The following is a 27,907-nucleotide window of genomic DNA, read 5'->3' as shown; positions in this document are numbered from 1 at the left end:
TATTCTGGCCTTAGCTTTCATATGCAGTGGATGTTACGTCATCCTTGGTCTCACAGCTTTCCCGCAGATAAAAGTATCTGTTGCTCAAGTTTGAATGTAATTATGGTCTGTGAATGTTTTCATTAGCAACAGTTCCAGATTGTATATTAAAGATAGCTTTCATGTCTGAAAAGTGAAGCCAAAGCAAAAGTGCTGAGTTGCAGACTTGTCAAGTCTTGAGCCAGTTAGCCTGCAGTGTCCCCCTGTGCCACAGTAAGGTCCGCCTATCCTGTAATGTCCCGTTTCAAAGAGCTAAAATGGAAACAAAATGCTCACAATGGGAATACCTCATAGGTGATGTCATGGTGGCTACATCAATCTTTTATATTCAGTCTATGGCAGAACCACAAGCTTAGAGTTGTGGGACTTCTGAAGGCAAACATTAGCATGCATTGTATCGCCATTCTGCCTGTAGCTTAGCAGCAAAGTGTTATAAATCCAGGCAGGGATACTCACCGACATTGATGCATGATCATTGTTGTTATTCTGAGCAGAGAACCCCCAAACCAACCAAAAATGGAAGAAGGAGAGGGAAAGAGGGAAAGGACAGGAAAAGAAATGTGGCAACAATAAATGGACAGCTAGAGATATCTTGCATGCTTGACATGTCAAATTAATCAAGGAGTAAAAAATTCAGTTACAAAGCTGTGCATTACAGAAGGTGTGGATGGAGACACAGCAGGAGATAATAAGGAGAAATAGTTGCACATGCAGGTGAGAAGGGCAGGTACAGCCAACAGACCAATCAGGCTGTGAGCTCAAATAACAGTTTCTGATCAAATCCTTTACACTTTGCTATCTAATGTGCTCCGTTGGGTTGGAGATGATGTCAGTTTGCAAAAACATTGCACAAGCCAGTAACAGCACATCATGCAGAAATCAGCACTGCAACGTGTACATAGCTCAACGTGATATCCACAGTATAAACCTTTTTCAGACAGCACCTACAATCTGACAGAAATGCTATGAGGGCGTAAAAAACAACAGAGTGATGGTGGGAAGTCAGGGAAGGAAAACAAACAAACAAAAATAATCATGCGTTCGTATTATCAACAAAAGATCAACCTCACAGCACGCCATACAGCTAGTGTGTGAACAGAAAGGACAACAACAACACAACCCCACACTGTTCATGTTCCACAGCTCCCAGACAGAGGTGCTGAGCTAACGTGTAGAGGTTGGAGGCGGCTCACACTCACCGGGAGGTGTGTGAACACCTGGAAGGTAGATCGTAGGAAGTTGATCAGGTCCATGAGATACCCTGAGGCGCGGCCGTCAGACTCGGCCATGCCCCATTCGTAGTCTGCTAGCTGGATGAACTCATCGATCTTCTGGTTCAGTTTGGTATAAATCTCTCCCTCTGCAGCATGACGAGCATCCTGGAACAATGTTTTCACAAGAGTTAATGGGAGCAAATATTATTGTTCTTCCTACACGCATTCATTTTTGGAATGGAGACACAGATCTTCAACTTCTGCCACTTCATTAAGTACACCCGTTTAACATCTCATTAATCTGCCAATCACATGGCAGCAACTGAATGTAATCAGGGATGGAAGCAGAGACGACCTGCTGAAGAACTGAGCATCAGAACGATGAACAAAGGTGTTTCTGAACGTGGCTGGCCTTGTCTCAATAACTGCTGATTTACTGGGATTCTCTTATATCAGTTTCTAGACTAAAAAAGTGAATCTGTTCACCGGATGAAAATGCAAGAAGTCAGAAAAGAATGGCCAGACTGCTCAGAGGTAAGAAAGCTAACAGTAAACTCATCACAACCGAGGTATGAAGAAGGTGACTGCTAAAGGCACAAATCACCTTGAAGGTCGACAGTCCGTAGAGTCTTGTGGTGTGAACTGTTTCTGGGGAGACGTTGGTGATGTTTGTTATGAATTCCTCCAGATACCTGCAGGCCTGCTCCAGGTGGGTGGTATTAATGATGATCTGTACCAGCTACAGAGACAAGGTTACAGTTGTAGCCTGAATCCTGAATGCTTTTCACGACTGTGTGTGTGTGAGCAGTTCTAACCTCGGTCAGTCCTATGTGAGGTTTCTTGATAAGGTTTTGCAGACAACTGCTGAGAGTTCTTGTCAGCAACAGGTTGGTAGATTTTCGCAACATGTCATCAATCTCTGTTGAACTGGACACACAACAAACTTGACAGTTGCAAAGTGAAGAGACGGCAGTCTGGGGAGATTAGATATGTATAAGTGTTCGTGTGGCGAGTGAACACAGAGTAGTGTACCTGCGGTGTAGTGACTCGGAGAACTTGAGGCTGGCGTAAATGAACTCTTTGACCTGGGTGTAGATCTGAGGGACAGACTGGGACATTGGCAGCTTCTTAGGAAAGTCCTGCTGCTTATGCACACAGAAAAACTGTATTAATATTCATCCAACACTAGTTGTCTTTTAGGAAATCTTTCTTTTACGTGGATGCAACCGTGCCAGATTGGGGAGACGGTGGTACTTGAACACATTACCTTCTCTATCTCAGCATCGTGGAAGGGAAAGCGGCTGACAACCAGTTTATATTCCTCCTCTGTCTCCACTGGGATGGGACTGTAGTTGTCCAGTTCAAAGATCTCTCTATGGGAACACAGATCAGAGTTATCTTTGGTCTCCACTGTTTGTTCAGTTCAGTTTAATGTCGTCTCAGTGCCATTTTCAGCATCAATGATGTGAAAAAAAGAACAACTTCCCTCACACGGTGCTGATGCTTTGCTGAAACAGTACGAACAAAGCTGATTCTGGTTTTAGTTGTGTGTTTTTAGCTGCTCTGCTTTGTTCAAACAAAATATGCAGGCTGCATACAGACGGGGATGTCACAGCAGAAAGCCTTACCGCAAACACAATTGTTATTGTCAAATTGTCATTTGTGTTTCTGCACGTCCTACTGTGGCAGACGCCACACGTGAGTGAAGCCCACCTGAAAACCAGTGCCCATTTCTTCAGCAGGGTTTCGTTGTACTGGTCTCTAACCTCAAACAGCAGGTCAAACAAACGGTTTACCGGGAAGCCGAACCCCTGCACAAACATCACACAGTCAGAAAACACGTTTTCACACGGCAGAGTCACAAACAAGTCAAGTCCCACTCTTAACCAACCTGTAGTGTGTCAGCAAAGATGACTATGAGATTCTTCAGCTCCAGCACCAAGTCTGGGTCGTCACAGTATGACTGCAGAAAGAGAGTCATCACCACACACTGGTCTAACGTCGCATTACCTGCTTTGCTTCCTAAATCTATGTTCATGTGAGTCTTTGCAGTCCTCTGAAAACTGAGCACCCTGTCATTCAAAAGCGTGTCCGACCACCTTTAGCAGTAACTGAACTTGTAATTGTGAGAAGTTCTCATGTTGACAACATTGTTTCAGTTCACTGAGCTCTGTTTAGGCGTAGCACACTTCAGATTCTTTTTCTTTCCTGACACTCTGCAGCACATTTGCTTATGTGCTTAGGATCATCGTCCTGCTCCATGACCCACTTTGGGCCTTTGAATACATATGAAGTAACTGCACTGTATACTGTGTAGAGTTTTAACTAGGTATATTTTTATAGGAAGTCTGCCTACATGACAAACAAGTTAAGCCAGTGCATTAACAAAGGCCCTCGTTTTTCCAGAGAGTAGGGCGATTTATCACCCTGAGAGCAGCACAGCTGTATATGAACACAGCCTGAGACTGGACACTCAGCACTCAGACTTGTTGTCTATTGAAAGCATATTGTATTTATTTAACCCGCACTGGGAGAATTTTACTCATTAAGTATATCATCTGCATGTCTTAGTTTTGCTTTTTTTTTAAACAATCTGATGCAGCCTTGTTACTTTTAGCTGACCATGCACTCGCTGTAAGTGCAGGAGCCCGACAATGTGGACTTGCTTTTGTCAGAGCACAGCAGAGGGGCACAGAGGACACCAGGTCTTTGTTAGTCTTCTCACCCATGCTGTGTGGCCTATTCTCCAGCCTGTTAGCATAATCCTCGGGGTCATTTACAACTGACAGGGCTCCAGCGGGCAGGAATATGCCTTCTTTATCTGCTGTTATTGTTGCAATCTGTCTCTCATTAAGGTCACAATGGCCTCCTCTTTGCCTGCATGTGTATGTGTGTTTTGACCTCTGCTCTTAATAGTGACATCATTAGTGTGTTTGTGGGTGTGCTGACCTGTGAGGGGTGTATCATCCACTGAATGAAGGAACTATCATTTCTATTAACTCTCAACAGCATCTTTTCCATTCACAGTCAATGCCCTGCAGACATTAGAGGTGTGTGTGTGTGTGTGTGTGTGTGTGTGTGTGTGTGTGTGTGTGTGTGTGTGTGTGTGTGTGTGTGTGTGTGTGTGTGCTCCTACAGAGTGTGTCCGGAGTACAGCGATGATCTTGGACAGCGCCATGTTCCACAGTTCATCAGTATAAGCTCTGGTCACCAGCCCTTGAGTGGCATGGAGGATATGGTCCTCTACAACAAAGAACCTGACCACACACACACACACACACACACACACACACACACACACACACACACACACACACACACACACACACACACACACACACACAGATTTAGGTTCACAGTGAAACAAAACAGCCAGATGAGCATTTGAAAGGAACATCTTACCCCACAATCTGATTGAAGTATCTTCTGTAGCCTTCCACTGTCTCATGCTAAACACACACAAATAGACACAAAGCCATGTTAATACAGATGCAAACGTAACAGTCACCAGTAAGGCAAATATTGAAATAGGAGGGAGAAAAAATAAGTTAAAAGTTGTATTTCTGCAGCTCTTGTCTGACATGGCTTTTGCTTTGTGACTTCATCCCAGGAACCACCGAGGCTCAAGCCTGCTGGGACCTGGAAGCTGATGAACCAGCACCACTCTCCATAGTAAAGATATGGACTGAGATGGTGCCGCCTATCTGTGCACCGAGCATGCTGGTGGTAGCATCTTGCTCTGGGGCTGTTTTGCTTTTTCCTGATGTTATCCTAAAACTTTAAAACATCCTTTATAACTTTTTAAATACAAAGTACAGCTGTTTATTTCCCCCCTGAAAAAACAGTAACAGTCATGGTTTTCTAAGCTTTGCCAGAGCTGGATCGCAGCTGCTGTACGATCTGTGAGTAATCTATTTAGTCATAGTAAGAAATACACAGGTTCTAGGAAAAATTAATACAAGGCAGACTGTGTTTAGTGCCATGTAGTCACAATGAAAGGCCCACTGAAAAACCCCCGAGCGCTTGTCTGAATTTCATTCATATGCTTTACACGTATGTTTAAGCGCTTGTGTTGCTCACCATGTTAGCCTGCGGCTGCAGAACTAGCCGGGCCTGTTTTTTCCTCTGTTTCCTGTAGTAGTTCTCAAATGTTTCTCGGTCACCCTGCACACACACAGAATACAGACATAGATCAATTAACTATGATACATGATGTTACAAACCAGAACACTCAGGTACTATCAAATCCCAGACTGTCCTGGTCCTGGGTCTGGAGACTCGGTGGCTTTTAGTTTGTATTTCTTGCTTCTTTAGTGTTTTGGTGATTTCTAGTTGTTGTGTTTTGTTGTTAGGTCCCTTGTGTTACCTACAGTCATCCTTGTCTCTATGTTCATGTATTTCCTGTTTTACTTTGACAGTCCCGTGTCCTGTTAGCGTTTATAGCTTTGCTCTCCTCCCCGTCTCGTCATGCCTGATTAGTCTCGGCTGCGTTCCCCTCCTGTTTCCTATTTCCTCATTATCCTCTGTGTATGTATGGCGTGTGTTTTCCTTTGTTCTGTCAGGTTTCATGTAGTCGTCCTTTGCTTTTGTTTGTTGTTGTGTTCGCTAAAATAAAGGCTCGCTTTCTATTCAACATCCACCTTCATCTTCGTTGTCTGCGTTTGGGTCCACACTTCACCTTCCTGTGTCTGAATCCCCGTCCTTTTTACCTGCTCTGGGCTTCATGGGGCTTAGGTAATAAACAGATCTTAGGTGACCCAGAGAGGAGAGCTGAGACTCTGATGTAATCACAAGCATTGGAGCTGATCATGAAACAGCTGTGCTGTATTTCAGGGGTAACGTTGGATGTTAGCACTATAACCTTGATTCCACTTAATTAGCATAGCTGTCATTAGATAATCAAAATCCAATGAACAGAGAAATAAGGCAGACCAATGGATAGCATTAGTTATTAGCTTTCGCCACAGACACCTACCAACACAGTATAGATGTGTAGACACCTGTAGACGGGCGAGAAGTCCACCAGATCCTGAGCTGTAAGAATCTGTAAGAACACAAATGGAATGTTTTTAACTGCTTCTTCATATGCTGGTTATTTGGTCATGGTAAATGGACTCGTTCCTGCTCTGAGCACTCAAAGTGATTTACACAGTGCCTCATTCAGCCATTCACAGAAGCACGTTTTGCTATGTGCTTTCTATTTAACATAGAGCTTCACATACATTCATACTCTGATGGATGCATTGGAGAGCAACTGGGAATCATTATGGCACGCAGACTTGAGCAGCCAGGGATCGAACCACGAACCTTAGCAGGTGACCTGCTTACAAAACTGTCTTATGTAATTATAGAAACTTAGTTACAGAATTCCTGATTATGCAGCATGACAAATGGATCACTCTGTAACTAATGACTGACTAACATCCACCTGCACATTTGTTATGTCTGATGAAAATATAATAACAGAAAACTAGAGAAGAAGGAAGAACGATTGAGCAGCCAGGCAGCAGAATCTCAGGCGTTCACCTGTGGGTTAGCCTCACATGGAGCAGAGCTGCACATCACAGCAGTACGAAGGAAAATTAACAGTAAAAAAAAAAAGAGGGTCGATGCACTGTTACCTGCTGAATTTAAAAATTATATAAGTATATACATGTACCTGAGTTTGTTTTGTTAGATGAATCTGCTTTTATTTGGTAAGTAAAGGTGGACGTACTCAAGTTTATTATTTGTATCTCTGTCCAGAAGCAAAGCACTTTACTTTCAGTCGTTTAAGGAAAAGACGATCCTGTAACAGTGGAAACTTTCATAATCTCTTCTTTTATGAAAAAAAAAGATTTGCATTGGAAAAAAGTTAATTTTGTATCTTTATGCTGTCAGCCATGGTTCTTTAAAAGACATCAGTATCTGATCATCACCGCCACGTCAGCTACACACACGTCTTATCTCACCTCTTCATCAGCCTCATCATCTCCAGTGTCATCATCCATCAGCAGGCCGTTGGGAGTGTGAGCATGAGTTCGCTCATTGAGAGAGTACACGGGCTTGATGTAGTGGCCCATACTGGCCTGCTTGGCTACTGCACTGTTAAAGGTCCTATGCTGCTGTGCCTGAAGACAAAAACACACACGTCAGCAATTTGACTTATTTTTTCCCTGCTATGACCTGAATTATTTAAACAGGAAAAAGCTCTATACCTGTCTCATGGCAGTCTCTCCAACCTTGTCTGAATGCTTTCGAATGCTCTCCAGGAAGTCTTTGAGGTCTGACATGGAGATGTCTTTGATCTCCTCTCTCAGTCTGGGCAGATTTTCAGCCATGATCTGACAGAACCTGTACTGACTGACCCTGCAAGGGATACATCAGAACTATGAAAAAAGAAAAGCAGTCCGATCCAACATTCATTCAAAAAATCAATAAAGAAATACATTTTAAAAAGCAGTGCAGTGCAACAGCTGGCAGACTAACAGTCTGACACCTGTTAGCTTCTCATGTCGAGCCAACATTACTGTGACATTCTTTCAGCAGCCTTCGTCTGATCCTACCTTGGGATATAGACCTTCTCCAACTGCTCCATGGTTTTTAGTGCGGCATAATATCTGTAGACGTAAACAGCACAGCATTAGTAATAACAACTCCGAACTACTGCTACTTATTAGAACCATTTAACATTAAATCTTCAAATGGACTTGGAAACTTAGTAGCAACACAAGGAATGATTAAACTAAGAAAACACTGTTTCTGTTGTCAAATGAATACACAGTAAGAAAGCCTCAGATCCTCCAGCTACACCTGGGGGACCCCCGGTGCTTTCAGGCCATCTGAACTATATACAGTGGGGCAAAAAAGTATTTAGTCAGCCACCGATTGTGCAAGTTCCCCCACTTAAAATGATGACAGAGGTCAGTAATTTGCACCAGAGGTACACTTCAACTGTGAGAGACAGAATGTGAAAAAAAAATCCATGAATCCACATGGTAGGATTTGTAAAGAATTTATTCGTAAATCAGGGTGGAAAATAAGTATTTGGTCACCTCAAACAAGGAAAATCTCTGGCTCTCACAGACCTGTAGCGTCTTCTGTAAGAAGCTTTTCTGTCCCCCACTCGTTACCTGTATGAATGGCACCTGTTTGAACTCATCATCTGTATAAAAGACACCTGTCCACAGCCTCAAACAGTCAGACTCCAAACGCCGCCATGGCCAAGACCAAAGAGCTTTCGAAGGACACCAGGAAAAGTATTGTAGACCTGCACCAGACTGGGAAGAGTGAATCTACAATAGGCAAGCAGCTTGGTGTGAAAAAATCAACTGTGGGAGCAATCATCAGAAAATGGAAGACATACAAGACCACTGATAATCTCCCTCGATCTGGGGCTCCACACAAGATCTCATCCCGTGGGGTCAAAATGATCATGAGAACGGTGAGCAAAGATCCCAGAACCACACGGGGGGACCTGGTGAATGACCTGCAGAGAGCTGGGACCAAAGTAACAAAGGTCACCATCAGTAACACACTACAACGGCAGGGAATCAAATCCCGCAGTGCCAGACGTGTTCCGCTGCTGAAGCCAGTGCATGTCCAGGCCCGTCTGAAGTTTGCCAGAGAGCACATGGATGATACAGCAGAGGATTGGGAGAATGTCATGTGGTCAGATGAAACCAAAGTAGAACTTTTTGGTATAAACTCAACTCGTCGTGTTTGGAGGAAGAAGAATACTGAGTTGCATCCCAAGAACACCATACCTACTGTGAAGCATGGGGGTGGAAACATCATGCTATGGGGCTGTTTTTCTGCCAAGGGGACAGGACGACTGATCCGTGTTAAGGACAGAATGAATGGGGCCATGTATCGTGAGATTTTGAGCCAAAACCTCCTTCCATCAGTGAGAACTTTGAAGATGAAACGAGGCTGGGTCTTCCAACATGACAATGATCCAAAACACACCGCCCGGGCAACAAAGGAGTGGCTCCGTAAGAAGCATTTGAAAGTCCTGGAGTGGCCTAGCCAGTCTCCAGACCTCAACCCCATAGAAAATCTGTGGCGGGAGTTGAAAGTCCGTGTTGCTCGGCGACAGCCCCAAAACATCACTGCTCTCGAGAAGATCTGCATGGAGGAATGGGCCAAAATACCAGCTACTGTGTGTGCAAACCTGGTGAAGACCTATAGTAAACATTTGACCTCTGTTATTGCCAACAAAGGTTATGTTACAAAGTATTGAGTTGTATTTTTGTTATTGACCAAATACTTATTTTCCACCCTGATTTACGAATAAATTCTTTACAAATCCTACCATGTGGATTCATGGATTTTTTTTTCACATTCTGTCTCTCACAGTTGAAGTGTACCTCTGGTGCAAATTACTGACCTCTGTCATCATTTTAGGTGGGGGAACTTGCACAATCGGTGGCTGACTAAATACTTTTTTGCCCCACTGTAACCCCTCCACTGAGCCCAGGGCCAACAGTAAATGTCTGAGGGAAACACCCATCCCAATATAATGATAGTAAATAATAAATAACAACAAAGTATGACCTATATCTGCATGTACATACACTGTACATCTATATTTGGTATTTTCTTTTTATTGTCTATTCTGTAACCACAAAGTATTTGTTTTTTTTTAATTCTGGGCACAAATGACAAGAGTTCAGTGAACGGTCAGCGTGCTGAGCTCCCATCATGATGCTGATAAGCATGATCTAATTGATCTAATGGATCTAATTGGTGGTTCAAACTGTATTGTACACAAATGAACAGAAGACACTCATCAACTGTAAACGCTGTCAGGAGGAAGGAGAAAGTGCCAGGACGACAGCTTTCAGCACTGATGGCGTGTGTGCGTACGTGCCGTCGGGTGCAGCAAATTAAAATCGTTTTGAATCAGGAAATCTTTTTTTTAAACCCACCCCTGCTAAGCCGTGACAGAGCAGCAGCAAGGGGGGCCTTCCTGTGAGCAAGGGCACTTCCTTCCAGTCTCTTAATTGGTACATGGTAATGAACAAGAAAGGGTCAATATTTCCTGTCCAAAGTGAACACCCCTCCCCTCTTTACAGAGACAGGCTTGTAAAGTTTAGACAAGCTAGCAGAACATGAGCTGAAAAGTCGGTGAGATTTTAAACTGGAAAGAGAAATTAGAAATGTTTAGAATTAACAATAAAGGATGACTTCCTGAATCTTATTTTGGAAGGTTCAGGCTTGGTTTCGGCATGGTGTTGGCAGGGTGTCGCAGACAGGAAGTGACAGAGAGAGAAAAGGAATGCAAATACAACAACATGTCAATTAATCAGTCGATAATCACATGTTTAATTTGCTGGCAAGAAGGTCACAGTTACAAGCTAGCTAACTTGTTACAGTTTTAAGGCTTCCCAGATTGATTTATGATAACAAACTCAACTTTTGGGAGTCTTTATAAACTCTCAACTTATTCCAGGCCACACTGTCACTACGTATGCAAGAATGAATGTAAAGCTGACTATTTCCTACATCTTGGCAGCCCAGTTTTAACCAGTTAGCATGTCATGTGATCATATGTCACTGTCACAGGGTCTCTGCTGGTAACATAAAAGCTGACGCACCACGATGTCCCCGTCTGACCATAACTGAGACGTCAGTCCACCTCTAACCCACAGCAGGTGTGTACACCCTGTGCTCTGACAGGCTGCTAACAAAAAGGAACTACTACATCCTGCATTGATAACATCTTTTTCTGACATGTCTTTATCTTTATTTATTTATCTTTACCAGTGACACATCAGGTGAAACTACAACACACAGCTGTGTTTAAATGATTGGACCATGATGTATCGAGTTGATTGTATTTATCGCTCTCTACTTGTGATTTTATTGCCAAAGAAAGACTTAAAACTGTAAACAAGGTCACACTGTGGTGAAATGCTTTATGATGGTTACCTTTTGGATTCCAGCTGCTCCTTTAACTTGCTGTACATTTCTAGCACTGCAAAGGGAGCAATGACAGGAAGCAGGATTAGTTTGATAGTTCACACATTTCAGTCAGTTTTGCTCATCACACATCACATTTACAGTGATAACATGTTTAGTTACCAGTAGGCTCCACTGCACTGCAGACCTCCACACTGATGCATCACTGTTGCAGCAGCTTAGGTGCTATACAAGTTCCAATATTACACATGCCAGATAAAAGCATGCATAAATAATTTTTACTTGATACCCAAAAACTAAGGTTATAATCAGCTTCTTCAGCTTATGACGCTGGGAAGGCTGGAGGCAGTCACAGGACGCAAGATTAAAGTCTAAACAAACTGACTCAGTATCCACACACTGATAAAGAGTCAGTGAGGAATTTTACAAAACTCACCACAGTGGATTATAAACTACAGATGTGACTGAAGTGCAGATTTTTAGCTTTACTTCAAGGAGTCTAAAACTAAGTATTGAATTAACTGCTTATGAGTTAAAGCCATTTTTATCTATATTCTCTCATTTTCAGAGGATCAAATGTAACTGAACTAGGGCTGCAACGATTCATCGAGTAATTTAAATAATTATATGATTATAAAAATTTCTTGACACAATTCTTTGCTTTGATGCTTCGTTTAACGCACAGCTCTGTAGCGTGCCACTGTCACCACAGAACTGAAAACAGACCTGCAAAACAAACGTTTTTAGAAGCAGCGTACAAATAAACCCTTTTACATAGAGAAAAATCTGCAGTAATCCTCCAGAAGTTGAATTAAAATATGCAGATGAACTGATTACTTAGTCTGACACCAAGTTTAAATGTTACAGCTTGCTGCATAAGCTAACGAACGGTATTTTACATGGAAGTGATACCTGCAGCGAACAGGGGTGAGTCTAAAGGGGGGCATGGGGGGTACTAGACCATGTTCATTTTAAGACTTCCATAATATTTTTCAGATTGAATTTGAAATATTTTGTTTTAATTAACAGCATTAATATTTAAAAATAAAAGCATTTTTACAAGCCAAGAGAAATGTAAATGGGCCACTAACACTCAGAGTTTATGCCTTGGTTTAGGTTTCATATATATCTCATATTATTGACTTTGACAGATGATGTATGTAGTTAAAGTTCACAACATGACTCATTAATGAGAGAAAAGTATTTCTTATCTGATTACTTGATTAATCGATAGAATAATCAATAGATTATGCAATTACTAAAATAATCAATAGCTTCAACAAGCAATAAGCAGCCTGAGTTGATTCTAAATGTTTTTTGGTAGATGTTCACTGAACTCATTCACTAATATTTGGATATAAATATTTTATCCTGCACAAAAAACAACCGCGTATTCATGGAATGTGCACTGACCTATATTATTCTAACATTGCATGCATGTTATTAAAGACAAAATCTAAACCAGCAGGCTTATGCAATCTGCATCTAGTCTGCATCCAGTCTGCATTCACTACATCCAGTCTGCATTCAATCTGCATCCAGTCTGTATTCAATCTGCATCCAGTCTGCATTCAATCTGCATCCAGTCTGCATTCAGTCTGCATCCAGTCTGCATTCAGTCTGCATTCAATCTGCATCCAGTCTGCATCCAGTCTGCATTCAATCTGCATTCAGTCTGCATCCAGTCTGCATTCAATCTGCAACCAGTCTGCATTCAGTCTGCATTCAATCTGCATCCAGTCTGCATTCAGCCTGCATTCAATCTGCATCCAGTCTGCATCCAGTCTGCATTCAATCTGCATCTAGTCTGCATCCAATCTGCATTCAGTCTGCATCCAGTCTGCATTCAATCTGCATCCAGCCTGCATTCACTGCATCCAGTCTGCATTCACTGCATCCAGTCTGCATTCAATCTGCATCCAGTCTGCATTCAATCTGCATTCACTGCATTCAATATGCATCCAGTCTGCATCCAGTCTGCATTCAATCTGCATCCAGTCTGAATTCAGTCTGCATCCAGTCTGCATTCAATCTGCAACCAGTCTGCATTCAGTCTGCATTCAATCTGCATCTAGTCTGCATCCAATCTGCATTCAGTCTGCATCCAGTCTGCATTCAATCTGCATCCAGTCTGCATTCACTGCATCCAGTCTGCATTCACTGCATCCAGTCTGCATTCAATCTGCATCCAGTCTGCATTCAATCTGCATCCAGTCTGAATTCAGTCTGCATCCAGTCTGAATTCAGTCTGCATTCAGTCTGCATTCAATCTGCATCTAGTCTGCATCCAATCTGCATTCAGTCTGCATCCAGTCTGCATTCAATCTGCATCCAGTCTGCATTCACTGCATCCAGTCTGCATTCACTGCATCCAGTCTGCATTCAATCTGCATCCAGTCTGCATTCAATCTGCATTCACTGCATTCAATATGCATCCAGTCTGCATCCAGTCTGCATCCAGTCTGCATTCAATCTGCATCCAGTCTGCATTCACTGCATTCAATCTGCATCCAGCCTGCATTCAATATGCATCCAGTCTGCATTTAATCTGCATCCAGTCTGCATTCAATCTGCAACCAGTCTGCATTCAGTCTGCATTCAATCTGCATTCAGTCTGCATTCAATCTGCATCTAGTCTGCATCCAATCTGCATTCAGTCTGCATCCAGTCTGCATTCAATCTGCAACCAGTCTGCATTCAGTCTGCATCCAGTCTGCATTCAGTCTGCATTCAATCTGCATCCAGTCTGCATCCAGTCTGCATTCAATCTGCATTCAGTCTGCATCCAGTCTGCATTCAATCTGCAACCAGTCTGCATTCAGTCTGCATTCAATCTGCATCCAGTCTGCATTCAGCCTGCATTCAATCTGCATCCAGTCTGCATCCAGTCTGCATTCAATCTGCATCTAGTCTGCATCCAATCTGCATTCAGTCTGCATCCAGTCTGCATTCAATCTGCATCCAGCCTGCATTCACTGCATCCAGTCTGCATTCACTGCATCCAGTCTGCATTCAATCTGCATCCAGTCTGCATTCAATCTGCATTCACTGCATTCAATATGCATCCAGTCTGCATCCAGTCTGCATTCAATCTGCATCCAGTCTGAATTCAGTCTGCATCCAGTCTGCATTCAATCTGCAACCAGTCTGCATTCAGTCTGCATTCAATCTGCATCTAGTCTGCATCCAATCTGCATTCAGTCTGCATCCAGTCTGCATTCAATCTGCATCCAGTCTGCATTCACTGCATCCAGTCTGCATTCACTGCATCCAGTCTGCATTCAATCTGCATCCAGTCTGCATTCAATCTGCATCCAGTCTGAATTCAGTCTGCATCCAGTCTGAATTCAGTCTGCATTCAGTCTGCATTCAATCTGCATCTAGTCTGCATCCAATCTGCATTCAGTCTGCATCCAGTCTGCATTCAATCTGCATCCAGTCTGCATTCACTGCATCCAGTCTGCATTCACTGCATCCAGTCTGCATTCAATCTGCATCCAGTCTGCATTCAATCTGCATTCACTGCATCCAGTCTGCATCCAGTCTGCATTCAATCTGCATCCAGTCTGCATTCACTGCATTCAATCTGCATCCAGCCTGCATTCAATATGCATCCAGTCTGCATTTAATCTGCATCCAGTCTGCATTCAATCTGCAACCAGTCTGCATTCAGTCTGCATTCAATCTGCATTCAGTCTGCATTCAATCTGCATCTAGTCTGCATCCAATCTGCATTCAGTCTGCATCCAGTCTGCATTCAATCTGCAACCAGTCTGCATTCAGTCTGCATTCAATCTGCATTCAGTCTGCATTCAATCTGCATGCAGTCTGCATTCAATCTGCATTCAGTCTGCATCCAGTCTTCAAATTACTGCTGAGAATATAGCCCAGAAGAAGCGGATAGTATAGCTTTTATTTTGGAAAGAGACATTTCTCTGTAATAAACTCTCTTTTCCAAAGATGAGTGATTCCTCAATCAGATACAGGGCTTGCAAAATCGCTAGCCTGACGTCCTGGAGCTAGCGACTTTTTCAGTCGGGCTACCAAAATCTATCTCTTCCCTGCCCGTCGGGCTATTGTAGGAAGGAAAAATATATGTCAATGCTTTTGCATTCTTTCAGAAATGTAGCTGGGTAATTATGTCATTGGCATCGGTGAGCCACTGTCAATATGTGACATATTGAAATCGCGTTTGAATTTGCGCTTGTTTTTTTGCTTTCACTTTGCAATCGTGCGAACTGTGTATAGAGAGCGACAGCACTGATCTGTGAGTGATGATAATTTGTGCACCAATTCCTCTGACATCGTCTTATTAATCGTTAGCTTACTATGCAAAAATGACAAGTGAAATCTCCCGCAGCTTAAACATGTGAGAGGTTGATCGCGCAGAGAATCGCTGAGCTTATGTGAGTGCGTGTGTAAAAGCAGCAGGATTTATATTTGACTACGATGACCTGGATGACTGAGAACCTTCACAGACAGATATATATTTTAGTTCTGCTGAGCCAAATAAGACAGGTCAGGGTGAAGAAGTGACAGCCAAAGAAAAGCTTACCACAAAACGGAGAAGTTATGATAAATCAGACTATAAGGCAAAAAGAAAGTGCAGCTTTATGGTTTCATGGACAAAATAATTTCTGTGGCTGCAATATGACGAGCTAAATAACCAGGGCTGCACATAAGTGTCCGCAGGTGCGCATTCGCTGTCAAAATAAAAAACGCACACAAGGGTTAGGGTTAAATTTAAAAACTGTACTTTTGAGTTAAAATATATATTTATAATTTTAATAAATGACAAATTAAAAAGGCATGAACATTTTTTTTTGTATCGAAAAAATATCGAACCGTGACACCAAAGTATCGAACCGAACCGAACTGTGAATTTTGTGTATCGTTGCACCCCTAATATATATATATATAAAGACTCCTGAGGTCAGCCAGCTGGATAACACTGTTCAAAACTGAACAACAAAATCTTTCTCACTGAAGCAGAGGCAACATTAGTACCTGGTATACAGAGTTGGAGTTTCTCCACAGTGGTCGCCATGTTCCTCTGCTGGACCCGACAGCGAATCACCTCCTCTGTCTGAGCTGTCACCTGTGGGAGAGAACGCAGTGTTGGAGACAGTGAAAAAGAGGGCACCACTGGGATTAAGTACAGTCATGTCTTATAGGGAACTCTCTTTGCAGTAAATGTACATGCAGATTTCTTCACAGGGGAACAGCATGGACGTACCTCCCTGCCTGCATCTTGTAGTCTTCGATTAGTGTCTGTCACTTGACCCTTTGGAAAAAAGACACAAGTTTAATAATTTACATAACTTTAAATCATTTTACCATTGATCTTCCACAAGATTTTATAATTCCACATAATCCATCATGTTTAAAAGAGCTCCTCTGTACACAAACTCTGGGGAGCTACACTGGGTGACATGCTTCCTTCCTCAAGATGAGCATACATACCTCTATAATAGCCATAATACACACCATGTATGGAGGTCAAACAGCCTCACCCCAAAAACACCATACCAACAGTGAGGTTGGAGGCGGGAACATCATGGCGTGGGACTGTTTTTCTGTGTACGGCACTGGGACATTTCAAATAATTGCAGGAAGGATGAATGGAAAAATGTACCAAGACATTCTTGATAAATATCTGCTGTCATCTACGAGGATGATGAAGATGAAAGTTCATAGAAGGGGCCCACGAAGCATTCAGGATTTTAAGACTGTGCAGAATCATTCTGACCAACAAAGGCTTTTGTACAAAGTATTCAACAAATTGTAGTAAGCGTTTTTAATACTTTCTCCTCGTGTCATTTCTCATTATTACACATCATTTATGGACATCTGTTGATTGATTTCTTTGCATGAGTGGATTGGATGGCTTTTTACTGACATCCTGTGAGAATCTAACACCAATACCACCTGTAGAAATACATTTACCTAGAAAATTGGTGATATATTCAATATGCATTTTATGAATACTTCAGTGTTGGTTCTGGCATACTTGGTGTTGCATGTCTATTCTGCTCATCTCTTCGTGCCCTCTCTTTTCCCTTTCTACAGATGCTCAGCCTTGTAATCAGCTCATTGTCCATGTCCGTTAACCAGGCCGTGGAGAACTGAGCCTATCGACTGTGCACTGGGCCTTTCACGGAGTTTAATGGCTTGTGACAGGGTCTTTCTCACAGATTCAGTGACAAACCTTTCAATTCTAGCGCTTTACACATTCAGTCATCCACCCATTCACACACACATTCACACACTGGTGATGGCAGCTACATTGTAGCCACAGCCACCCTGGGGCGCACTGACAGAGGCGAGGCTGCCGGACACTGGCGCCACCGGGCCCTCTGACCACCACCAGTAGGCAACGAGTGAAGCGTCTTGCCCAAGGACACAACGACCGAGACTGTCCGAGACGGGGGTCGAACCGGCAACCTTCCGATTACAAGGCGAACTCCCAACTCTTGAGCCACGATTGCCCGTCTATTCCTATTCCTGTGGCCACTTGATTATCCCACCAGGTATCTGACAACCAGCAGGTGTTGACTGTCTGGATCTTTTTCTTCCCATTCAGCTGAATGACATTTCAAAGTCATTGCTGTAGGTCCTAGTGATATGAATGAACAAGTGAATGCCTCATTCACTCCTGGCATATAGCTTGATGTCATCCATGTGATGAGTGGGAGATAGCTAGCATTTCCTCTATTTCGTAGTCTTGTTGATGTCCTGGCTGAGAGGGTTCATCTCTTTGAATAATCCTGCACTTCATGCTGATTGTGTAACTGGCTTGAAGTTGCCCCCATTGAATTGCTGATGAAGTTCTAGGCATTCCAGGATCCATGTGTGATGCACTGAGTTGTATGCTTTCTTATAATCAATCAAGGCAGTGCTCAGGTTCTTCAGTTTGTCAGTCTTGAATGACTGGTGTTTGGCCCCATTCAGTGTTTCTGCTTATTCCCTTCCGGGTCCTGCTCATGTTTTGAACCATGTGCCTGTTTGTCTTAGCTGCTATGATGACTGATAGGAGCTTTCATGTTTTGGGTCTGAGGAAGGTCATTGACCGGTAGTTGGATGGGTCCCTTCTGAAGATCCTTGGGTGATCACGACTGTCCAGTCTTCAATTAGCCATCCTTGGTGTGTCTAATCTTTTAGTAGCTAGTTCATTTGTGCGACACTCATGGAGAGCAGTTAGCTTCTTTAGCCAATTTCCTGACATGACTCATATCAGGAATTGATGCTGTCCAACTCTTCATACTTGAGACTTTCTTAGATGTCTGACAGTGCGATGGTAACTGAGGCCTGTTCAGGGAGGTTACTGGAGTTTGCTCTTAGCTCCACCAACCATATGTGTGTTGCATCCTTGTCCCATATAATCCTCCAGTATTGCTCTGACTCCAGCTTTGGTAGGGCTGTTCTCATATTGTTCCCCTGCCAATGAGATACTGCGAGTCTTTGCTTGGCAGTTTCCAAGGCCTCAGGTATGTCCAACTTACTGTACTTCTTAGGAGGGAATCTGAGAGTGTAGAGATGCTATCTCCTCCCTGACCTGATGTCCTGGCTCCCCTTTGCCGTAGCATTTGTGCCGTCCTTCCTAAATCTCTAGTTGTGTTAGCAGTTGCTTCTTAAGGATGTTGAAACACTGAGCTACTAGCTGTTTTGCGGTTAGTCCAGATTTTGGGTTTCGATGTATCCATAGGTCCCACATCCTCTTTATGCAACTCCATCTTCAGGAATTACTTCCATAGTAGCATCCCAACAACGCCCTGTATAATTTTGTGTTGTATTATTTAGTAATATATGAATAATTAATTGAAACACACACCAACACACAAATATAAATATGTATGCTTTGTTGTCTTGTTGTATGGTAAAGACTGCCCAAGATGTTGATTTGGTGTGGATAAGTGAAATTCTGATATTTTAGTCTGTTACTTTGTATTAATTAGCAGATATGTGTCTGTGCTTTGCACCCATACAGTTTGGGAATGCAGCTCACTAACCTTAGCTGATAACGGAGCACAGCACCACCTCTAAATATGCTCACTAGCTCCAAAACTAACATGATACCATGACATGACTAATGTGGCCAAAAGTCTAATGTTGAGTCTTAAATGCAGAGTCCACAAAAAGTAGGTGACCTCACTACATGTTAGAAGTGGGAATCACCATACATCCCACGATACGATATTATTGCAATTTTTTAAAAATATTTTGCGATATTCAGATTCTGTACATAAAGTTAAACTTTATCAATATTCATTTTATCTAATATCAAAGTCTCGCACTCAGTCTTTCTCTCATTTCAGTTTTATTGTTGACAAATTGAACGGTTTGTATTACAGTCTAGTCCAACTTAACTGAATGCATCTGGTACAATTACAGCTATTCTGAACTATGCAATTTATGAAAACTATGGAGCCCCTTCAGCAACTGAAGAATTTGAAAGTAAATTAAAACAAAATGTAATTTTACGTTAAATAAAAAAGTTTTAAACGTAATTAAAATAAAACATGTCTTAAATTAAAATAAGTAAACTGTCATGTTTATTGCTGCCAAAAAACAGTTAAACACATTTGGACAGTGTCAGGATTCTTGCTCAGAAAAAGGATCAACGTGCTCTGAAGTCAGAGCACCAAAACCTTTTCTGTAACAAAATATCGATTTCTGCTGTCGCTGTATCGATACATTATTAGCAAACAAAATATCACGATACTACATAGTATCGATTTTTTCCTCCACCCCTACTACATGTAGCAATCTACAGCCATTCCTTATATGCAGTGTGTGATATTTGGCAGCAAAGAAACAGGTGAAAAATAGAGACATTGACAGTTACAGCCAACAAGGAGGATGGCTTTTGGAACAGAGCTTGGGTCTCCTGGGCCAGAAACACCTGGTAAACCTAAGAGTGAGACGAAAGTTTAGAGGTAAGCCGTCCCAAAGATGGACTTCAACCTACCTGCCTGGGACTGCAGCCTCAGTGAGCTCAGCATGTTATTTGCAGTGTGCTGCAGCTCCCAGCTTTTACACATAAAGCAATACAGGGACTACTGTTCCCAGCTGCAGTCCAAGATAGTGCCTTTCAAGTCTGACTATCAGTGGGATGAGCCTGCAGGTAGCAAAAACATAAAAGGGCTAGGCCAGAGCTGGCTGTTTATCAAAACCGAAACTTTAAAATTGAAAAACTTGATTAGACCAGAGCTCTCCAACCTTTTTGCGCCACGGACCAGTTTATGTCCGACAATATTTCCACAGGCCGGCCTTTAAGGTGTCGCAGATAAATACAACAAAATAAAACCAGGACTGGTACCAAAAAAAAAAAAAGATTTATTCATAACACACAGGAAAAGACCCAGAGAAACCGAGTTAACGATAAAAACGATAAAAATAATCATAGAACCGATAAAAACCCTGAAAACCATAAATTTCACACCAGAGCCTCAACTTTCGCATGTGACAATAAATAACTCCGAACCAAACCATCACGTTGGTCAGAATTTTCTAAATGAAATCCAAGAAAGAACTGGGAACGTTAGCCTGGATCTGAAGTCACAGACTGTGCTGAGGCATTTGTGATCACAGCTTCACTGAATCCAGTAGGAAGGTTTATGATTCAGATCATTGAGCACTGTCAGATTACCAATAATCCCAAAAAAACCTGCTGTAATTTTCTCTTCTTCACAATGCAGGAGTTCACACACCCACTGTTAAATTAAAAAGCCAATGTACAATAAAAGCGAACTCTCTTACTATCACCTCTAGGTGTCGCTAGTTATGTTTAATGTAATCTCTCTTACCATCAGTTTTTCTGCATCAGCACGGACTTTGAGGAGCTCTGTGATGGCATCCACAAACCCTTGGTGGTGAAAATTGCACATCTTTTCAATCTCACGGTCATGATTCCTGATCCTGGCATCAAGCTTTTCCATGAAGCGCTTGTGGGCATTGGGTTGGTCATCATAAATAGACCTGAAAGAGGAGTAGATGGGTAACAGTTTAACAAACAGCAGAAGAAAGAGGATAAAACATGAACAGAAAAATGAAAAAACAAACAACCCTTTCTTATGTGTGTGCCAGTTTAGCTCAGTGGGTGAGCAGGCGACCACATGGCTGAAACGCAGCGGTGCGAGTCTGATCAGTGGCCCTGTGCTGCATGTGCTCAAACCCCGGTCTCTCTCCACTAACCAATAAATGCAAACTTTTCACGGTTTTAATTGAAAAATTGTACTCGTTCACTGACAAAACTCACATAAAATGATAAAACCTGCACAGCCTTCTCAGGTCAACAGAGCCGCTCATCTTTCAGCTTCTGTCTTTTTGTTCAAACGTGAGCTGAAATTACAAACAATGTTGGATTTTTACACACTGGTCATCTTGACCGTATCTACATAAATAGGTGCACTGATTTGCTGCTATTCCATTTTTATTTATATCCTTAGAAGTATATATTTGTATATTATTGGAATTTAAATTCCCATCTTATCAGTCAGATGTACCAAGAGACACCTAAAGCAGAGTGTTAGTACTGTATCAAAGCTGATACAGATTAGATTCCTTCATCCTTCATGAAACATTAGGAGCCTCCCTGTAAATGCTGGCTCTGGACAAGGGCTGTGCGATATGTCCAGAATCTCATATCCCGATATAAGACATCTATCGTCCGATAACGATATAAATCACAAAAATGTAACATTTTCTGTAAAGTCTGTGAATCTCGGGCAGCTCGACTTGTGTGAAGTGTTTCCAGCTGGGCGTCGTGTAGCTGGAGTCGAGTGTTTTAACCGACGCATGAAACGATACAGTTTTAGACATAAGTTGTAACGGCGCCGTTTTCTTTGTATTTATTACACGGCGTGCTGCGGGGAGAAGCCTGTTCTAACGTTTGAGTCTAAGGGTTATTTTTTAGCACCTGGCTTCTCTTATTTACTTCTCATCGGTAGACTAAAACACAGTGGGACCAAAAACAACAGAGTGGGTGCTCAAGGTAACAATCCAAAGAAAGCACAAAGAGCTGGAGTAACAATACTGCAACAGGTGTAGAACTTTCCATTTCAGAACATACAGAATATTTCATATTTGTTTTAACGGGCAGTCAGCTTTCCTTTAATGAAATAAACGTTTCCTGATTGCTTCTTGCACTGATCAGTTTTTGTTACTGTACATGGTGAATGTAAACATGTCATACATACTTTTCTATGACATGTTTTGACAAATAAACTGAATTATTTCAGCCTTTGTATGAAAATCTAGCATGAGCACAACTGCATCATTTGTAAAAATAATTACGAGGAAGAGATCAGGAACATAACAAGGCAACTACAAAGTATTGTATGTTTCTGATCTTTCCTGAACCAGGAGTGATAATAGCCATGCAGAATGCTTCTACAAACACTTGTGAGAGAAATGTGGGGCACTCTCCGGAGCTCAGTGAAGTCGACAGGATGCCACATGTGCAACAAGTACAGCTGTGAAATTTCCTCACTAAATATTCCACAGTCAACTGTTAGAGGTATTATAATGAAGTGGAAGCAAATAGAAATGACAGCAACTCAGCCACAAAGTGGTAGGCCACGTGAAATCACAAAGGGAGGTGCATAGTGCAGAGAGGTCGATCGCTACAGACCTCTAAACTTCACTTGGTGGAGAGTTTCATGGCCGAGCAGCTACATCCCAGCCTACAATACTGGCATAACCTTCCATTTAATGGAATTACTACGCCATCTAGTGACACTGAAGAGGAATAGCATGAGTATTGTTGTGAACCTACCAGTGACTCACTCAAGTCACAACAACAGTCACCTCAAGGTGCTTTATATTGTAAGGTAGACCGTACAATAATACATACAGAGAAAAACCCAACAATCATATGACCCCCTATGAGCAGCACTTTGGTGACAGTGGGAAGGAAAAACTCCCTTTTAACAGGAAGAAACCTCCAGCAGAACCAGGCTCAGGGAGGGGCGGGGCCATCTGCTGTGACCATTTGGGGTGAGAGAAGGAAGACAGGATAAAGACATGGTGTGGAAGAGACAGAGATTAAATGCAGAGAGGTGTATACACACATACTGAGTGGAAATCCGAATTACTCCATGAATTGCGAATCACCAAGACCTCAAATAATAATTGTTCTGCAAAACTACTGTCAACCTGCAGCAACATGAACTGCCATTGTTTAGAAAACCACACACCTGTGTATAAAGGCTCCCACAGTTTACACTGCACGCCAAGACAAACACCAGTCCATGAAGTGCTGAGAAAGAATCTGTGTAGATAACAAACTGCAGTGAGGCAAAGATGAGAAGAGTCTCATGGAAGCTTTAAATAATGTGACAGGAAGTTACTCCAGCTCATTCTGCCAAAAACATTTTCTCACAGTTGTAGGGTTTATTATCTTTGACACATACAGTTCTTAGCTTTTAGATTTTTCCATATTTCCAATAAAAACAAGGAATACTTTGAACCTGTTTTTAATTGAATTTCCCTGGTAAATACTTCTATGCACATATGTATACTGAATCCACATTTTTGCACAGATTTGGCCTTGTAAAGATAAGATTAGTTAAGATAACCTTTATTAGTCCCAGGCTAATAGGCTGCCGACCTTTGCCAGCGCACGTGGTACTAAGCTTTTGATCAGCTGTAAAACAGCCTGTTTCAGTGTAAGCACTGTTTTCAGTAAACTGCATGCTCAAAAAGTGTTTTGTCTCACTCCCATTTCTTCTTGTTGCATGTTGAAGCTCAATCAAAAAGATCAAAATGTGATTTTTGACATTTCTTAAGTGATCTTAAACTTTTGATTGGGACTGTATGAAAGGAAAGGTGCGTAAAGCATTGTGAGGGCTCAGGTATAAAAGAACCAGTCCAGTCCAACAAGGCTATCTGACAGGACATTATATTAGTACATGTTGTGGTAAAAATTAAATAATGATCCTTAAACCCTACTGCTCAAAGTACTGCTTGCACAAAAACACCTTGATATAATGCAATATTATTTTGAAGCCACCTCACCCGGGTCTACGTTGCCTTGAGAAGTAACTGTAACAGTATTTAAACATCTGTCAAAAACTTCCCATCAGCAAATCAATCAAATATCTCTGATGGATAAAAAACAGCATTTAGCCTTTCATCCGTGACTTGTCTCCGCTGGGCTTATTTGTAAGTGTGATAAACATGTATTTAAATTAAGCTTGAAATTTATGGCATTGCAACATCGGCCATGAAGCAAAGCTGCAGCTGTGCCAAAAAAAGCAACGCAACAACGAAAATTATCTTCAGCAAAAGCAAACTGCAGTCAGATACTGATCTGGACACAGACATCCATCATTTTAAATGAAACTTGATCCATTTCATCCAAGGATTTGAATTTGATAATTGCAGCAACTGTCACAGATTCACATTTAGGTGCTTTTCTTATGAAGACCTGAGCTGTTTATCTGCTTTCCACAGAGCCAGGATAACAACAGTCTGATGGCTTTTTGCTATATTAAGTGCTACAGTTTCTTAAAAAACCATTTAGAAATTTTAATCAACAACTTTCAGTCTAATTTAATCCAAGGGATCGTGTAGGGTTTGTATCCAGCTGTCTCACTATAATGAGACTCATGCAAGTAACAGTTTGCTTCATTTTATTTATTTATTTCATTTATGTGGAGGAATACACACGAATTATTTTGCCAGTGACACAGGAGTGGGAACTTTGTGCCTTTGAGATATGCTGCTCCCCACAATACAGTGGGGCAAAAAAGTATTTAGTCAGCCACCGATTGTGCAAGTTCCCCCACTTCAAATGATGACAGAGGTCAGTAATTTGCACCAGAGGTACACTTCAACTGTGAGAGACAGAATGTGAAAAAAAATCCATGAATCCACATGGTAGGATTTGTAAAGAATTTATTCGTAAATCAGGGTGGAAAATAAGTATTTGGTCAATAAGAAAAATACAACTCAATACTTTGTAACATAACCTTTGTTGGCAATAACAGAGGTCAAACGTTTACTATAGGTCTTTACCAGGTTTGCACACACAGTAGCTGGTATTTTGGCCCATTCCTCCATGCAGATCTTCTCGAGAGCAGTGATGTTTTGGGGCTGTCGCCGAGCAACACGGACTTTCAACTCCCGCCACAGATTTCCTATGGGGTTGAGGTCTGGAGACTGGCTAGGCCACTCCAGGACTTTCAAATGCTTCTTACGGAGCCACTCCTTTGTTGCCCGGGCGGTGTGTTTTGGATCATTGTCATGTTGGAAGACCCAGCCTCGTTTCATCTTCAAAGTTCTCACTGATGGAAGGAGGTTTTGGCTCAAAATCTCACGATACATGGCCCCATTCATTCTGTCCTTAACACGGATCAGTCGTCCTGTCCCCTTGGCAGAAAAACAGCCCCATAGCATGATGTTTCCACCCCCATGCTTCACAGTAGGTATGGTGTTCTTGGGATGCAACTCAGTATTCTTCTTCCTCCAAACACGACGAGTTGAGTTTATACCAAAAAGTTCTACTTTGGTTTCATCTGACCACATGACATTCTCCCAATCCTCTGCTGTATCATCCATGTGCTCTCTGGCAAACTTCAGACGGGCCTGGACATGCACTGGCTTCAGCAGCGGAACACGTCTGGCACTGCGGGATTTGATTCCCTGCCGTTGTAGTGTGTTACTGATGGTGACCTTTGTTACTTTGGTCCCAGCTCTCTGCAGGTCATTCACCAGGTCCCCCCGTGTGGTTCTGGGATCTTTGCTCACCGTTCTCATGATCATTTTGACCCCACGGGATGAGATCTTGCGTGGAGCCCCAGATCGAGGGAGATTATCAGTGGTCTTGTATGTCTTCCATTTTCTGATGATTGCTCCCACAGTTGATTTTTTCACACCAAGCTGCTTGCCTATTGTAGATTCACTCTTCCCAGTCTGGTGCAGGTCTACAATACTTTTCCTGGTGTCCTTCGAAAGCTCTTTGGTCTTGGCCATGGCGGAGTTTGGAGTCTGACTGTTTGAGGCTGTGGACAGGTGTGTTTTATACAGATGATGAGTTCAAACAGGTGCCATTCATACAGGTAACGAGTGGGGGACAGAAAAGCTTCTTACAGAAGACGTTACAGGTCTGTGAGAGCCAGAGATTTTCCTTGTTTGAGGTGACCAAATACTTATTTTCCACCCTGATTTACGAATAAATTCTTTACAAATCCTACCATGTGGATTCATGGATTTTTTTTTCACATTCTGTCTCTCACAGTTGAAGTGTACCTCTGGTGCAAATTACTGACCTCTGTCATCATTTTAAGTGGGGGAACTTGCACAATCGGTGGCTGACTAAATACTTTTTTGCCCCACTGTATATCACCATCTGCCATGGAACAGTGGAGAAAGATCAGCCAACTGACATGTGACAGTTTACGGCTGCCGCGATTACATCGACTATCAAAATCGCCTAAACCAGTTTAATAGTCGACCCGTTGTCTGAAGCTTTGCAAAATCCTGAACAACACAGGAATAAGTAGTAGCACTTAAGTGTATAATAACAGACTGAAACAGAAGATTCAAGTCAATTTAATTTACACAGCGCCACATCACAACAGCAGTCACCTCAAGGTGCTTTATATTGATAGACCCTACAATAATACATACAGAGAAAACCCAACAATCATATGGACCCCATATGAGCAAGGTGACAGTGGAAAGGAAAAACTCCCTCTTAACAGGAAGAAGATGGCCCACCATATCCCAGAATTCATAGCACGGCACAGCCAATTCCAGTTTCCAACAATGGTGGCAGCTACTTAGTTTTAATATTACTCTTTCTGGGTCACAAAATAAACTTTTAATATATTTTCAGGCGAGAATGTAGCTGTGCAAACTTCAAATATCTGCTCGGTTTATCAAGACATCACACATTTGCAAAATATGTTACCCACCAGCTCAATAGGTGACCGTCCTGTTATATGTTAGATAGCAAGGAGCAGACGGCGGAGTTCATCAAACTCCACCGAGACGATCTCCAAATTTCATTAAAACTTTAATAAACTATCATCTTGTCTTTATTTTTAGTTGGCACACACCTGAAACACTTCCAGCTGTAAGCTAATGATAGTTATATAAGAGCAGATGCTGCTGGTGCAATAAGCTGTACGTTTTACATCCGATGGATCTGATTAGTCGACTAATCGCAAAAATAATCGGTGACTAGTCAACTATGAAAATAATCGTCTGTGGCAGCCCTGATGGACAACCATCACAATTTTGCTCGGAGGAATCTCAAACGTTTCTACAGTCTGCTCATCTGATGTTAGTGCTACGCTGTTCTTCATTAGTACGATGAGATTAACACATCCTGTTTGTTCTTTGGTTTTTAAATGAGACTTTATCCTGGACAAACTCATGGGCTGTTTTTGTATTTGGCCAGTAACCATTTTCTTTTTTGTGATCAACATTTTATTGATTTAAAACGGGGTTGGGGGGGGGGGGGGGGGGGGGGGTACAGACATATACAGCACAACTGTAAACTGCAGTAGCAAAGCAAACATTAGCAAACAAGGCATAGGGACACCAGTAACCATTTTCCAGTGTGGTGGATAAGTTCTAGGGGTGGGGGAAAAATCGATACTATGTAGTATCGTGATATTTTGCTTGCTAATAATGTATCGATACAGCGACAGCAGAAATCGATATTTTGTTACAAAAAAGGTTTTCGTGCTCTGACTTCAGAGCACGTTGATCCTTTTTCTGAGCAAGAATCCTGACACTGT

At 42.1% G+C, this 27,907-nt stretch overlaps 1 protein-coding gene across 3 annotated transcripts in view; it reads right to left on the bottom strand.

The window, feature by feature from the left end:
* Positions 1 to 27,907, bottom strand: part of exoc6 (exocyst complex component 6) — a 68,094-nt gene that overhangs the window by 24,414 nt on the left and 15,773 nt on the right. Inside the window, exons 1-20 of one of the 3 annotated variants that reach the window (XM_085361161.1) lie at positions 23,354 to 23,411; positions 20,963 to 21,134; positions 16,393 to 16,440; positions 16,164 to 16,254; positions 11,166 to 11,211; positions 7,799 to 7,852; positions 7,451 to 7,601; positions 7,205 to 7,363; positions 6,229 to 6,297; positions 5,334 to 5,417; positions 4,656 to 4,702; positions 4,390 to 4,510; positions 3,145 to 3,216; positions 2,967 to 3,064; positions 2,521 to 2,626; positions 2,286 to 2,395; positions 2,069 to 2,180; positions 1,858 to 1,992; positions 1,239 to 1,418; positions 496 to 525 (exon numbers count right to left, since the gene is read on the bottom strand). In XM_085361161.1, the coding sequence (XP_085217287.1) occupies positions 496 to 525; positions 1,239 to 1,418; positions 1,858 to 1,992; positions 2,069 to 2,180; positions 2,286 to 2,395; positions 2,521 to 2,626; positions 2,967 to 3,064; positions 3,145 to 3,216; positions 4,390 to 4,510; positions 4,656 to 4,702; positions 5,334 to 5,417; positions 6,229 to 6,297; positions 7,205 to 7,363; positions 7,451 to 7,601; positions 7,799 to 7,852; positions 11,166 to 11,211; positions 16,164 to 16,254; positions 16,393 to 16,440; positions 20,963 to 21,094 (1,845 nt within the window). In that variant the 5' untranslated portion in view covers positions 21,095 to 21,134; positions 23,354 to 23,411. Of the gene's footprint in view, positions 1 to 495; positions 526 to 1,238; positions 1,419 to 1,857; positions 1,993 to 2,068; positions 2,181 to 2,285; positions 2,396 to 2,520; positions 2,627 to 2,966; positions 3,065 to 3,144; positions 3,217 to 4,389; positions 4,511 to 4,655; positions 4,703 to 5,333; positions 5,418 to 6,228; positions 6,298 to 7,204; positions 7,364 to 7,450; positions 7,602 to 7,798; positions 7,853 to 11,165; positions 11,212 to 16,163; positions 16,255 to 16,392; positions 16,441 to 20,962; positions 21,135 to 23,353; positions 23,412 to 27,907 lie in introns of those variants that run through there. The other 2 variants (XM_085361159.1, XM_085361160.1) reach the window with 2 other exon arrangements.

Source organism: Diplotaxodon limnothrissa, linkage group LG8, assembly GCF_057381915.1.
Source record: "Diplotaxodon limnothrissa isolate DT_005_m linkage group LG8, D_limnothrissa_male_GT1.1, whole genome shotgun sequence".
In the NCBI taxonomy this organism is placed as follows: Eukaryota; Metazoa; Chordata; class Actinopteri; order Cichliformes; family Cichlidae; genus Diplotaxodon; species Diplotaxodon limnothrissa.
Note: the sequence above shows the minus strand (reverse complement) of the source record. Positions and strands in the feature narration are given on the sequence as shown.